We start from the raw sequence: 15,261 nt of genomic DNA on the forward strand, positions 1-15,261 counted from the left end.
ATGAAATAGCGACGTTGTCCGAATTGCTTCTTACTCTTGCACGAACGTAATCAGCAGCAGAAATAGTCAAGCCAGCCGGTCTTGACAGTTACGATTTATGCTGTATAACTACTAACTGACCTATTCTTTGCCATGGCAGAGATCAACTCGCCATAGCCCGCAAATAAGCTCATAAGGAAATAAAACAAACGAAAAAAAGTAGCATTTATGGTGATTCTTTGAAGACTTTCTATCGAGAATGGCCAACAAACGAGAAAGAAAAAAGGCAACGCTGGGTGTATTGTTTGGATAGTGTACCCCTCAAACAAACATCCCATTCATAATCAACGCCGGACTGCAGATGGTATAAACCCATCGCAATGAATATTCGCTCAAATATGATGATAGAAAACTGTGCGCAGAATCATTCTTTCGTAAACGTCATTTTGTCATCGTTGTTCATGACCTTCTGCTCTTGGGCTTTTTTTTCAGACGATCCTGAGTCGGAGCATAAGGTGCCGCGACACCTTGGTATCTCTCTTGTTTCCCCTCACCCCTGAACTCGTACATACCGTTTGCGCCCACGGTTGCCGGCGTGCCCTGGTTTGGACGGGCGACTTGTTCGTTGTGCAGCTTATCCAGGGAGTCGCCAACTACAGCATATTGAGACCAGTTTATGGGTGGGCAGCGAACAACGTTTTGCGGCTGAGGAATATTCCTCCAGGCTGGTGGTTCGGTAGCGATGCGCTGCTTGGAGGAGCCTTCGCCGGGGTCTTGCTTCTTGTTTCCCGGACCCTGCTCGCTCATCTCTCTATCGTCATCATCGCTGTCGCTATCGTCGCTGGTGGGTGTATTGATCTTGTTCGCGACAAGGTCACTTATAAATGCTTCAGGGTTTTGTACAGCCTCATCTTTTGCGCGGCTGAGCGCTTGAATATCGGTGGTGGCACGTTGTCTCTGTATTTGCAAGATAGATATCGCCGATTTGAGAGCTATCACATCTGGGTTCGCATCAAAATCTAATGGTTGAGGTGCGGGCGGTGGTATGGCAGTCTGATCAGGCTGTGAAAGTGTAAAGCTTGGGCGAGCAGCGGCGCTAGAACCGGAAGCTTCAGGTTCGGTAGGGCGTAGCGGGGGAGTAAGGGGAGAAACAGGCGGTCGGTTCAGCGAAGGAGGATTGTTACTGGGAGGGTTGTCGGTATTGATTGTGAGAGCGGGCATGATTGCGTTGCGCCGCAGTTTGATGTTGCTTTGTTGACTCGCGATGGGAGTCTCGAAAGCGGCGTATGTAAGGGACGAGAGCTTGTTCGCGCAAACAAAACTGAGTGAACTAGACTGAGCGGGCAGGCAATGCACCGATGGACAGAGATGATTCGCAACTGGATCGGGCGTTGGGCTGACCAATGAGGGATTAGACTCGGAGAGGACGAGTTTGAGTTGGAGAGAGTTGAGAGTTTAGAGGGATGGGGTCTCAGTTGGGTTCCATACTAGTGCTCCCGTCAGGTGTTGTCCATAGTGGGCTTTTGGCGCCTGGGATCAGCCTCCACAGACGACCTGCCGCCCGACTGGGTTATATGTATACCAGTGGGTAACAAAAAGTTGATATCTGATCTTTAGGTATAAGAATAATTCACCTAATAGTCTGGCCCAAATCATAACAAACTGACTTGCTAATTACGTCTCTTATGCTTTTAGCAGTTAACCTTTCTAATATAGGTAGTGAGAGTACTAGGGTACCTGGGTAGCTAGCAGTCTGAAATGCAACGTCAGACCATTTATCTCTGGCCCAGAACGATGATGTGAATACTTGTAGAAACCTGGTACGACCAGAGACAGTCGAAGCTGAATCAAGATACACAAGTGAATTCTTGTGAAACATATTTTTTTTAGAAGGTGTTTGGCTTGCTTGATAATTATTCACTGGACAAGTCCATGTAGTGTTACTGTACCTAGGTAGACATGGATTACAGAATGGTTGGACCCTCCTAATCACTTTCTGCTGGGATTGGATCTCATTGCCCCCACTTTGAACAAGTCGATCGGACAAGATCTGGCGCCAGTTCCGATGCATTCAAGCACGGGCCATCTTATTCTCAGCGTCTCACCAATAGCCATGCTACAGTATAATTGCTCTTTATATGCAGGTTTATCTTACATAGGTACATATTGTAGATTCAATCCGTTTAAAATCACTTCGAAGTGAAGCCTGACAAGATAGATGTGATGTGTTTGGAACACAGCCTTTGAATACAACCCTTAGGATATTAGACAAGTTGGCCTTAGAAGTGAATTTACTACCACATCCTACGTTTGCTTTAGACCAGACTATTAGATTTTTTAAATCTCATATCATAAAACTTAGATGCAAACCTTCCTAGTACCTATCCTATTAGACAGTGTCACTTACGCTTTGGCAGCCTATTCTTTTTCAGATCTATATTCATTGATATTAGATACCAAGTGGGTTCCGCAAAAATCCTCCGAGACAATGCGATAGTGACTGCACCAAACTCTTGGAAATGACAGACTATTGTTGGAGTTTCAGACATCCTGTTGTGACCAGAGAGGGCCCGAATTATCTGGCCGGGCACTGCAGCATCTTGCACCAGGCCTGTCCAATCTTGATAGCTCATGTTTGTGCATTGGTGGCTTTACACTTGTGCCAATGTTTGTTTGTCACCGTGATACGGCATTGTCTGTTTGTTATGGCAAAGTTGAGATGCAGGAATTGTGCTTATCGGGCGTGGGCCTTATCAAGAAGGTACCTTTCCTATTATACACAGACGCGTAAAAACGTTGAAAGTACCTAGTCAGGGGAGGGTGAACTTTGCTTGTTGATGCAATACGAAAATGCTTGTCTAGTGGTGTGTTACTCTTGGTGCAGGTTTGTAGTAAACCCTGTTTAGCTGCAAGACTTGCATAAAATGGCGCATCTAACAAAAAAGGTCGTCGACTTCCTTGAGAGTTTGAAAAAGAAGTGATCGGCGTAGATTGCTCCATCGAGACTCATTTTGCTTTTTGTTGTGCCACTCAACAGAGAACTAGCCAGCCACAGAAACAATACGTAGGCAGACAGGAAACCCATGACACAGGATTCCCGGTCTCGTCAATGATCGTCTTAAAAGAGGCGTTTGGCACTTCTTTGGTTTTTGATAGACCAAGCACTCGGATCCAAAATGTGAAAGACTATCCGAAAGACGGCTCAACGACTTGGCACCCAGCTTATGCCGGTATCTACAGTTAGTCCAGTGCCACCTCGGATTATTCCACACCCCTGGTCTTGTTGGGACACACCATTGAAGCCACTGGTATTGTACAAAGTCCCATTCAAACTTCAGCTGCTACTAATGACAGGGACAAAACCAAATGCAAGGACTGGCTATTACGTTATCGAGTACAAGAAAACAAAGATGAAAGAGAAAATGCTATGTTGTGTAGCCCTTGCCTGATGCGGTCTCGAACTAATTAGCAGCCTCTATGTACGATTAAATTGTTTTTTTCTTGCGTGTTAGTTTTTTGAGCTGAATCAAGCTGAGATCAGAGTTGAGGGTGTGACGCTGTGTTGCATCGCGTTGCATGATTTGCATACATCCATGATTTGGAAGCGCCAAAGCTGAAGTGACGCTGGGGGCTTTCGCGCGAGGGTTAGGGTGGGAGTGGATGGACGGTTAGAAAGTACTACTTTGTGTTGTACTATTGGATACTAATAGATTTTACTCGTCTTGTTGCTGCCGAACAGCCTTGGTGACATGAACTGCCTCGGTGCTTTAGACTCGCAATCAGTACCTGGTAGGGATGTCGAGCTTTCATTCCTTCTTCAAACCCTTTTTCCCGCTCTGTTTTTATCGGCGTGTCCCTCCTTCTCCTCATCTTCTATTTCTCTTGTCAACGCTTACTCTCTTCTTCTCATCTGGGAGAATTCCATCAAGAGTTATCTATATTCTTCTCTTTCTCTTCACGATTTGCTCACAATCACTAGTTATTCCAGCATTCCATTCACCCGCTGATCCTCTAGTTTCCGTCGGCAGTGCTTCCCATTTATGTCGTTGCACGACTCGTGCACTTGCATCAACCATAATCATCCCGCTGCTGTCGTTGGACGTCAACGGCATAAAACGTTTGTGGCCACACAATCGTAGCCATCGACTTTGTTCCTGCATCATATTGCACTATACTGCACTTGTTTTATTAAACATTTGGACTTCTCAAAAACCGTTCCGGCCTCCGACCACGGCGTTAGAGTCTCGGGGGCGAATAACGATCACGAGTGAGGCTGTGGCGTGAAGGACTATGCCGTGTACAGCAACGGTCAACGTTCTTGATCATCCATTTATTCGAGGGCCTCGTTGGATAGCTACGGTTGTCATATCTGTTTGTTTTACGGTTTAATACAATAGTCCTTTGGGACCATTGGCGACTTCCTCAATCATTAGCATCACCATTATTATCAAATACCAGCTTCTCAAGGCCTAGTCTGAGGTCCAGACCAATTCAATCATGGCACCAACCCCGGACACACCTGTCAGCCCAACATCATCAACCTTTATAAGAAGAAGTTGTTATTATGAATACGACCCATCAATCATCGGAATTGAGACATCACGCACCTCCATGTCCTCAACAGACACAAGAAAGTCAAAAACAGGAAAACCTCGATGGTTCACCCAAGTCAAGGACTGGTTATCGGTGAGCGAACCATCAGCGCAGGCTATGAAAGAGCAGAAGAAGAATACTTTCAGACGGCACGGCATCGATATGAAGGACCCTAAGGCAGCAGTAAAGCTGCACCTACCAATCGAGAGAATACCTGAAGACGCCATCACTTCAACCCGAGGCCCGAGTCCTGAAAAGGCACATGAGCGTGCCCGACAACAGAGAGCAGCCGCGCAGTCTTATTCAGGAGGCAGCCAAGCGTCTCATTCGGTATCCAGTGGTATCAGTACGGCACCCAGTGGCAAAGATTTCAACCTAGTTGCGCCTTGGGACACTTGATTTCGGCCAGCTACGACGGGGGAACAATGACAACGAACTCGAGAAAGGGATTATTTCTTTTATGATTTGTTTTGTAATGCCACAAACAAGCGCAGCCTGGAGTTGGTGGAGGAAATAAAGATACCCTGACCACTATATATATAATTTTTCGATATTTGGTCATACAAAACACACTCTTTGCTGGTCTTGTACCACCTTCTAGTATAGTACTAATAACAATTGTTGGAACAATGCATGATGACAAGGCCTTGTTGATTATGATGTTATCATGTTTTGGTGCTTGTTATGTTGAGTAACAATCCTCGGACAGCCGGATCCGTTGCGGGAAACCTTGACGGTCGCTGGTTTACTGTCGGCGAAACTGAAACACGAGAGCTCAAGAACAGGGTCCAGTCTCTTGTTGAAAAACTGTGATATAAATGCAAATCAGATTGATGGCTAGAATGATAGATGATATTTCAGTGCTGTAAGCGACAATAACACGAACGTTAACAAGGTATAGATGGATGCATGAATTTGAGGAGGTTCTTGCTTCATCTGATTTAATGGAATGTGCAAGTTGAACTGAAATTGAGATAATGATGATGCTGTGTGGCTGTCATTGGGGACACACCAATTGGGTGGGTAGAGGTCATGGTGAATGTGAATGAGTTCGATGCCGAACAAGATCGGGGCCAGCCAAGCTAAGCCAAGCCAAGAAAGAGAGAGAGAGAGAGAGAGAGAGGGAGAGAGAGAAAGATTGGCCCGGTCCTGGACTTTCCATTTGAGCATCACATGCTGCAGTCAAATATAGCTCTTTTCATAGTGCTCCAATGCCTTGTTTTTTCTTCTTCGTGGCCGGAACAGGCTCATCATGATTGATCTCAAAGCCCATTAACTAGACAAGCTTCAGCTCCAAGCTCCATGTCCCGGAAGCTTGTGTCGGCACTAACACTCCCTTGTGTACCACTAATGGAGGCGATTGGTGACATGGCAGGCTAAAATGGCTGGCATATGACGTATTCTACTTTGTTTAGTCTACTTCATCATGGATACAACAACTATACTATTAGCATTAGCAGTTGCCAGTACCAACCAATACCGGAGCTGTCGGTTTATATAGAAACCTCGACGGTCTCAGAACTAGACAATTGAAACCCAAGGGGCCTTTTCTTCTTCTTCGTTCTGTCAACGTTGCTGTGACTTGCCATTCGATTCTTCCAACTTGACTTTTCCATCCCCCCACAATTACACGGAACGCCCTCGCCATTAGATCACTAGCACTCTCACAATGCCGCTATTCTCATCTCCCAAAAGGGACCTGAGCCAGGAACGCGACCCAAGGCGACCAAACGGCTCAAATGGCGCCATCAACGATCCCGAAGAAGGCGATCAGATCGCTCCAGACGAGCATACCAGACTACTACCAAATCGCGTCAACTCGACCCAGGCTGGCTTGCTTGCGCCCGATGATCCCGCAGTGTCTCCATACAACCTCTGGAGTATCCGAGCTCTGCGATATTTGACGGTTGCTTTCACCTTGATAACACTCATCTTCTGGATTTTGCTTCTCGTCTCTACCTTTGTGACGCCGCCCGGTATTAACACTCGCGGTAGCCCTTGGTTTGCCTTTGGTTTCGCAACATGGACGCTCGTAAATCTCATCTTTACCCTCATCTTCTTCGAGGTGCCGTCCAAGTCTGTTAGAATTCTCGCCATTTTTATGTCGGTAAGTTATGAACCAATATCATGGCTACACTCTCCCACTCATACTCCGGATAGGGCGTCATTCTTCTTGATATGGTTCTCCTCTTGTCTGTGCAAAAGACTCGATACGAAGAAGGCTGGGTTGGCGCAATCAGCGTCATCTGGGCCCTGCTCACCAGTCTCTGGACACTGTTGGTTGACCGCATGGTGAAATGGGGCAAGGCCGAGGAGGAGGAACGCTTGACCGGTCGAGCTGAGACGAGAAGAACCCTGTTTGAATGGTCCGAGGTCATGGTCTCAACTGTCGCCTATGCCGTCATGTCAGTCGCCGTCTTTCTCATCACTCTAACCATCATCCTGCGAGCTCTCGATGCAGGCGTGCCACATCCAGGAAAGCTGCACTGGGTCGACAACCACAAATATCGCATCCACGTCTACTGCCACGGCAACAAGACCGACTCAAAGGGCAACGAGCTCCCTACCGTCTTATTCGAGGCCGGTGAGCGAACTGTCGAATACGAATTCTGGAATTTTGCCGACAATGCCGTTAAGAATGGATCCATCTCGCGATACTGTTTTGCTGACCGCCCTGGCTACGGCTGGTCAGACAACGCGCCCTCCCCTTCATCAGCGGGCTTCGTGGTCGATACTCTTAGCGAGGCTCTGGCTGATGCTGGGGAGAGTGGACCATGGGTTCTTGCCAGTACCGGTATTGGATCGATCTACTCGAGAGTCTTTTCAGCACGACATGGAGACCATATCAAAGGCTTACTCCTTATCGACCCTCTACATGAGGATCTACTTGATGATGTCGCATCACCGGGACGTGGATTTATCCTTTGGCTCTGGGGTGTTATTTCTCCACTCGGATTGGACCGAATCCCTGGTGCCATCTTTCGCGGACGAACAAGCCGCGACCGAGTATATGGACGATCAGCACAGCAGAACGGTAAATTTATCTTTGCCAAGCTGCAGGAGAGCCTGGTGGCTGGTTCTTTTACTCGACGAGACGCGCAGACCAGCCGCCAGATTCAGGACAAGGACACGCCGCTTGTTGTAATTAGCTCTGGAAAGCATATCAAGAACAGCCACACATGGGAGAAGAAGCAGCGAGATTTGACCAAGCTGACGGATAACTTGAAGGACTGGGACATTGTTGATGGGGCCCCTCACGAAGTCTGGAGCACTGTCGAGGGACGAAAGAAGATCGAGAAGAGACTCAAAGAGCTGGTACATGCTTGAAGCTATTCGAAAGAACATCTTTAATGGAATCGACCGACGTCACAGCCAGACGTGAACACGCACGTGCCCCTTGTATCAATCAACATCTGCAGACCCCAAAGAAGATGCAAGGGTTTGGTAGTTAGTGATGCTTGTAAGACGGAAAGGTGTGGAGAAATTTTGCCTATCTATGGTTGGATATAATGAGTCGGACAGGTCAGCACATGCATGAGCATGAGCATCAGCCATGCATCTCCTGGTCTTTTTGATTTATAGTTAAAGCGGTAAGAAGAATGTTTTATGCCACTTGTTTAGTTACTGCTGTTCAATTCTAGCTCTAGTACAGATGCAATCGTGTTATTTACTGCTCGAAATCCTTACCACCGGATAATCGAAATATGAGGTCGTCTACGTTACATTGACCCTAGCCTACCTTGACATTTACCTACCTGGGTTTGAAAGTTTGGACCATTGATACATACAACAGCCCAACTTGCAACATTACACACCTTTGATGAAGTTCTGATGTCGATATATACACACATACACACACCGAAACTCCTTGCATGTACTCATCCAAGTGTCTAGTGTATGCCCTGATGCCCTGCGCTGGCACCCTCGAGTGTGGCCCCCATACTCCTCCACACTCACAGGACACACGTGATGAGATCTTCATTGAAGCAATTTCCAACAGAGCAAGGTTATTTGCAGTAGCGCACAATGATCATGATGGCAAAAGAGAAAATCTGACTGTGTCCCTTTTAGCCTGCTTCAGGCAAGAGCATTTCCTTCCTGTCTCTTCCTCTGCCCGTCAGGTTTAAACATCTGTTAGTTTGTTTCGACCAGCAAGCATTGCAATGCTTGCTCTCAGGCTTAAAGGGGGGGATCTGGGGATTGGAATGACCTCATAAACTCACCATACCTGTGCGGTGCCCGTGATTGACTGGTAAGAAACAGGCTAACCAAGGCCGGGTAGCACTGTAACTAACTGACTGTACTGTATGTAAACCGTGCTTTTGTCTAGCGACAGCTTTGACCGCCCGTGGCTGACAGGACAGGGCAGGGTGTTGTCTAAGTTTCCAAGGTACTAGCAGTTAGAGGCTCAGGCTGACTTCAGGCAGAGACATTCTCAGCAAAGGCCTGGTGGGCAAGCAAGCCATGGACATGATTTCAGGTTTGTTGTTGGTCGTGCTATTATTACCGCGCTTGTAGATACTCATCTGGGTGTATGAACTCAGATATCAAGTCAACACACTGCCGATAGATAGGCTTCAATTCCTGTCCTCATATATAATACTCACAACAACTGGCCAGGCACTTGTTCGAGTGACATCCTTGATGATGGACCCTAATTATTGCTGATAATAAATTATCGTCCTCGGCCCCTCCTTTTACGCGTGAAACATCCATGGATGGGGTCCAATGGAACAGATGTAGGACTCTTGCAGCAGACAGACGAAACTAGACATGATAGCAAGCAGCATCATTACGTTTGCTTACCTATGTAGGTAGTATCCGTACCTAGAACAGCTACAGCACATAATACCTGACATCCAGAACTAATTATAATCATCGAAGGCTGTGCTGACGGCGACCTGCATCTACCGCATCCAACTATATACACATATACCTAGTCTAGCACCTACCTAATATGTATCTGTATGGATACGCCTGCACCTGAAGGAAACGATTCTTGAAACACTGGACGGGATTCACCGTTTATTTTTATTTCAGAATGGATCGCTGCTAAATCAGTGATCCTCATCATGTCTACGGTAGTCTCTCTGATGGATCCTCATGGCCTGGGCTGGAAATTACAAGCAGCGGAGGTAAAGGAACCTAGGAAATTATTCTATACGTATTCAAACACCCCTAATACAACAGGGCCCACTCTTCTCTGTATCCCCATCTGAATCCACCAGGATCTCACATTTCGTTCGTCAAAGGCAAGAGCGCAAGACAGCAGTACCTTGTTTAGGATTGGACTGCACTGGCAATTGTCATTGAGTCGATTCAATTCGATTCTTTCGAGTATTGGTTCGGTTTTCAAGTACACAGTACCCTTTCTTTACTGCTGCTGGTAACTGGTCGCCCAGACATTAGGTTCTCCCGAACCCCCGAGTACGGGCATTTGTTAGTAGTTAGACCCTATCCCTCATTTGTAGCCAGGTAGCTGATCTATCGTCTATTCATCCATCAGAATCTTGGACTTCTCCTTCAGTGCAGTCGGGGGTCTCATCTAGGTACTTCGGTATCCCCCGCCAAGGTACAGACCACCAGGAGGTACCTAGCCCTCCACTGATGCTGATACCCGACATTTGCCCCTAGCACTGAAAGCGCGAGAGGCAAACTGCTATTCCCCTATTGCAACAGAAGTACCGGGAGTCTCCTACTCCATCCATCCAAGGTACAGGGCCCTGGATTCCTCTCCACCACTGTCAGTTCCAGTTCCAGTTCTAGGTAGTTTCCACCCAACTTGGACTCAGCTCCCCTACCACCAAGCGTCTCCTACCTTTACTTTACTTTACTTTACTTCACCATACCTTACTCTCTCACGACAAGCTTCGACTTTACTCCCACGCTCCTTCACCCCAAGCCGCCGCAGACGCGCTGCGCCGCGCCTCGTCTCGATCGTATTTTTTCTATTGTCTCTGTTTTTCTTCTTCTTCGCTTCGGCCTTGCTGTTTACAGTACATGCTCCAGCTTCACCTAGCGTATTAAGCCTAGTTGTCTTGTGCCGCATCGCTTCTTCACTGCCACCGACCTGCTCCCCTCGCCGCCTCTTGTTATCTCAGTCCAAAAACTGGGTAGGCTTATTGCTGGGCCATCACGCGAACAACAAAACGTACTCGATCTTACCTTTTCCTCGACCATTACCACATCTTCTTGCCTGTCGAATAGTTCACCCGGCTCTACCAATTGATCCTCAAAACAGCCTTCTCCTTGCTGTTGTCGCCTACTCTCAGCCGGTGCTGATGCCGACCGCTGCAAACATTCGTCGACCTTTGTTGGAACTTTGGTACCGATAGACCATTCTCCCTTGGTTGATTCGGAACGAGGAGAGGGGATTGTGTATTTCCGGGATTTCTTGTCATCATGTCGTCGAGCTACGACGACGCCATGCTCGGCGAACATAGCCATGGCGACCACTCTCACCAATACCATGCTCAGGACATGCCCCCGCAGGCTGATTCGAACTGGCAGCAGAACGGCAACTTCAGAACCCGGACCCCTGACAGTAGCTATCGACCGCGGCCTCCCGTTTCGGCTCCAGGTACGCCCAATCCACCGGGATGGGCTGAAGACCAGCCGCCCCGCAAAAGCGCTGAGCGGAACAGGTCGCGAGGGCGAAATGGAAGGTCTGCCAGCGGCCAAACGAGGACATGCCAGGCGTGCGGTGAGCCCTTGACGGGCCAGTTTGTGCGTGCTCTTGATGGAACATTCCATCTCGACTGTTTTAAGTGTCAGGTACGGATCTCAGGCTGACCCCGTCCTCTCTCGGACGGCAGTAGATGCTAATTGCTCAAATTATAGGACTGCGGTGAAATAGTTGCTTCAAAGTTCTTCCCGGCCGAGGACGAGAACGGCCAAGGCCAGTATCCTCTTTGCGAGACTGACTACTTTCGACGACTTGGCCTCCTCTGCTACCAGTGCGGGGGAGCGCTTCGTGGCTCTTACATCACCGCCCTAGACCGCAAGTACCATGTCGATCATTTTACATGCTCATTGTGTTCAACGATATTCGGCGCTCAGGATAGCTACTACGAACATGACGGAAACGTTTACTGCCATTACCATTATTCGACACAGTTCGCCCAGCGGTGTAATGGGTGCCAAACAGCCATTTTAAAACAATTTGTTGAGATTTTCAGAAACGGACAAAACCAGCATTGGCATCCTGAATGTTACATGATTCACAAATTCTGGAATGTGCGGCTGGCACAGCCCGCGGACTCGTTACCTGCGCTTGAGAGCACAGACGACGCCGCGGGCAGAGACCTTATTCGTGAGGAGGAAGAGCGTATGGAAGAGAAGGTCTTTCGTATATGGAGCGTTCTATCAACGTTTGAGGAATCGTCCGCTGCGTGTATCTCTGACATGCTGCTACACGTCAGCAATGGCTCATATGTGGAGGGAGTTTTTGTTGCCAAACGATTCATCTATCACGTTGAGATTCTATTCCAATCTGCAGATAGACTCGATGCAACTATGGTGGGGCTGGATCAAAAAGGTAAAGACACTTTAACTTTGCCATTGTCTTGTATAAAATCTAACTCTATGTTCAGGCATGTCCTACGGGCGAGAAGCCAAATTACTTTGCAAGAAGATTGTTTCCTTCTTTTCGCTGCTTTCAAAAACGCAAGACAACGCAACACACAAGATCGGGGTTACACAGGAACTCCTTTCCCTTGTTACCGGTCTCGCCCATTACCTGAAGCTCCTCATTCGAATCTGTCTTCAGGGTGCACTGCGTCTCGAGCGTGAAGCAACTTCTTCGACTGGCTTGTATCAGTTTCTGGACGATTTAAGCGACCTCGACGCCACTAAGAACGACGACGGCCAGTTGTCTGTGACTGCAACCGGCGGAAAGCTTTCTGCCAACGACTCTGACCACTGCGCTCTGTGTCATAGATCAGTTGAAGACGAGTGCGCTAAGAACGCCGATATGAGGTGGCATCTTAATTGCGTTCGATGCACAAAGTGTTCGCGCGATATCGGGCGAACACTGGTGGATGCCCGTCTCAACACTCTCGATCGAAAGCTCTACTGCACAAACTGTGCTGGACCCAATGCGCAATCACTTGAGCATGTCTCAAAACTACAACAATACGTGTTTCTGCTTCGCGTTGCCCTGGCTCGGTTGTTGGATATTCTCAAGGCCAACGGCACACTTCCACGTTCGAACGACGACTCCGATAATAACGGATTTGGGGCCGCTGATGGACCAGGAGGTGATCCCAGATCACGCGGAGGAGACCAGTCGCGCGGGCCTGGTGGCAGCAAACGAGAGTCGTCTTATGAGAACACTCTGAATGATGTGCGCAGACTCAGAAGTACACGATTGGACCGTCACCTCTCTTCTAGTGTTCGACAGGCTCGGAGCTCTCGTGTGATGGAAACAGATGGACGGGGACCACGCCCAGGCTCAGCGGGTGATGCCAGCCAAGCGGGTTGATGCCAGCCAAGGGCAAAACTCTACTGATCTCATGTTTGGACAAAACGACGGTATTACGTTGGATGATATTCCAAGAATTGTGGCTGTAGAACAGTCTCGCGAACAACAACAGAGGGCACCGCAGCCTTTTCAAGACCGTTCACTAGATGCTCCATCTGCACAGGGTCATCAGCGATCGCAATCCAATGACCGGGAACGCTCTGATATGATGCCTCGGCAGATCGGACGAAAATTCTTTTCAGAGCTCTCAGGTCTCGAATACTTCAATGTCCGACATCTCGCCGTTCTGACCATGCAACCCATGATTGAGCAAGAATTCACCCTGGACGAACTACTTAGCTTCATTGAGTCACGCAAACAGGCAACTTTCTGGAAGAATATTGGAAAGGCCTTCAAGAACGACAAGAATAAGAGCGTCAAGAAGAAGGGCGTATTTGGTGTACCCTTGGAGATTATCATTGAAAGAGATGGTGCGGACTCGACAGATGGCGTTGGCCCGGGTACTCTTCGAATCCCAGCAGTAGTTGATGACATTGTCACGTCAATGCGCAAGATGGACCTTTCCGTCGAGGGTGTGTTCCGAAAGAACGGCAACATAAAGAAGCTGCAAGGCCTGGTAGAAACCATCAACACCGAGGGCTGCGACATGGTTGGCTTTATGGAACAACCCGTTGTCCAGCTAGCCGCTCTTCTTAAGCGCTACTTGAGAGATCTGCCCGATCCTTTAATGACCCATAAGTTATATAGACTATGGATTAGCGCAGCCAAAATCTCCGACCACGAGAAGAGGAAGCAATGTCTGCACTTGACCTGCTGTCTTCTACCAAAGAGTCACCGAGACTGTCTGGAAATTCTGTTCAGTTTCCTGAAGTGGGCTGGCACGTTCCATCAGCTGGACGAGGATCTTGGCTCCAAGATGGACACGCGAAACCTTGCCACTGTAATTGCCCCTAACATTCTTACAAACCCGACGAAAACTATGGCCATGGATAGCGAGGCCATGTATATCATTGATGCGGTGGAAATGATGATTACAAACATCGAGGAAATGTGCCAGGTAAGAAGCGGAACTATTGGCGATTAGCTTGACCCCATCAACTGACTTTAACAGGTTCCTGATGAAATTCTTGGTCTCATGAACGACCCTTACATCTTCAGCAACAGTGGAGATCTTACCACAAAGGATATTCTGAAGCGTTTTCAGGATAGGCGGGGACAGATTTCAATTGCTGATGTGAACGAGGTTTACAACCGTCAGGACAATTCCACCCGACCTCCAGCTCGGCGAGTAGAAACTGACCCCGCAGTATGGCAGGGTGAAACCACCGTTCGCACCATACAAGATCCTTCGATGCCTATACCCAATAATGGGCATGCAACTCCGCCGGCTCGGTTCAGAGGACGGAACGATCTGAATCCCTCGCCTTATGGTCACAACCAGTTCAATCAGTCAGACAGTCAACTCGATAGCGCCGAGCATAGCAGGAGGCGCGAATGGCGCAATTCTGGCATAGGAGGACGTCAAGGCAGCGGGCTTGGTGTATCCGGCAACTCATGATACTTTTCTCCATTGATGTTCTTGATTATAGCAGGGCTAGACAACGCCCGGTATCAGACCTCGTTTCGGTTCTTACGTGCAGTTCAGGGCGCATGATTTGGGTGTAGAAAAATATTTGCATAGTCGACGGCGCCCCCCTCTTTGCGTCTTTCATAAACCCAGGCTGTGCTATATCACGCACGTACGCGACTCGAGAGGGAAAAAAACAAGGAGGAAGGGCACTTGACCACGAGAAACCCGTGGCATTCATTTCTTCTTTATATTACGCTGCATTATACAGCACGACACGACAAAACTGGTAGTTTTTCTTACTCTACTGGAGAGATGAAGAAGCTCTCTCTTCCGGTAATATTCTCTTCTAACCGCCCGACATTTTTTTATTACATTTCTACCTCATATCACTTAAGTGGCGCGAGAAAGATTTGCACGCTGGTCCTCCACTTTTTGGTTCAGTGTTTATTTCTTGGGGAAGGGACGGACTTGTTGGTCTATACCTTTTTCTTACGAAAACAAAAAAGGGTTTCAAGAAAGGGTTAATTTTTTTATTTTTTTCAAGTTTCTCTGCTTGCTTGCTTTCTATTCTCTTCTATACCTAAGTTGGATGGAGTAAGCCATATGAGCGGGTTGATTCCGTTTGGTATGGCAAGAC

The 15,261-nt window shown here is 48.0% G+C and overlaps 5 protein-coding genes across 5 annotated transcripts; 4 read left to right on the forward strand and 1 right to left on the reverse strand.

Annotated features, from left to right (window-relative positions):
- Positions 1-438: 438 nt before the first annotated feature.
- Positions 439-1,627, reverse strand: EDB82DRAFT_572222 (uncharacterized protein; the record flags this gene model as incomplete). Its single annotated transcript, XM_025729471.2, has 1 exon — positions 439-1,627. The coding sequence occupies exon 1, from the start codon at positions 1,198-1,200 to the stop codon at positions 439-441; it is 762 nt and encodes a 253-aa protein (XP_025588693.1). The 5' UTR covers positions 1,201-1,627.
- Positions 1,628-3,703: 2,076 nt separating this feature from the next.
- On the forward strand, positions 3,704-4,415 carry EDB82DRAFT_80093 (uncharacterized protein). The gene has a single exon (XM_065610056.1). It carries the CDS (start codon positions 3,775-3,777, stop codon positions 4,261-4,263), a length of 489 nt encoding a protein of 162 aa, XP_065465782.1. The 5' UTR covers positions 3,704-3,774; the 3' UTR covers positions 4,264-4,415.
- Positions 4,371-5,190, forward strand: EDB82DRAFT_80071 (uncharacterized protein). Its single transcript, XM_025729470.2, has one exon. It carries the CDS (start codon positions 4,477-4,479, stop codon positions 4,969-4,971), a length of 495 nt encoding a protein of 164 aa, XP_025588692.1. The 5' UTR covers positions 4,371-4,476; the 3' UTR covers positions 4,972-5,190.
- An 802-nt stretch (positions 5,191-5,992) lies between these two features.
- Positions 5,993-8,172, forward strand: EDB82DRAFT_80082 (uncharacterized protein). Its single transcript, XM_025729469.2, has 2 exons — positions 5,993-6,679; positions 6,733-8,172. Exons 1-2 carry the CDS (start codon positions 6,242-6,244, stop codon positions 7,897-7,899), a joined length of 1,605 nt encoding a protein of 534 aa, XP_025588691.1. The 5' UTR covers positions 5,993-6,241; the 3' UTR covers positions 7,900-8,172.
- Positions 8,173-11,052: 2,880 nt separating this feature from the next.
- Positions 11,053-14,612, forward strand: EDB82DRAFT_422135 (uncharacterized protein; the record flags this gene model as incomplete). The annotated part of the gene is given in 5 exon segments (XM_065607610.1): positions 11,053-11,346; positions 11,413-12,109; positions 12,165-13,049; positions 13,066-14,111; positions 14,166-14,612. 5 exon segments carry the CDS (start codon positions 11,053-11,055, stop codon positions 14,610-14,612), a joined length of 3,369 nt encoding a protein of 1,122 aa, XP_065465783.1.
- Between the last annotated feature and the right edge of the window lie 649 nt (positions 14,613-15,261).

Source organism: Fusarium venenatum, assembly GCF_020744135.1.
Source record: "Fusarium venenatum strain MPI-CAGE-CH-0201 chromosome Unknown EDB82scaffold_1, whole genome shotgun sequence".
NCBI lineage: Eukaryota > Fungi > Ascomycota > Sordariomycetes > Hypocreales > Nectriaceae > Fusarium > Fusarium venenatum.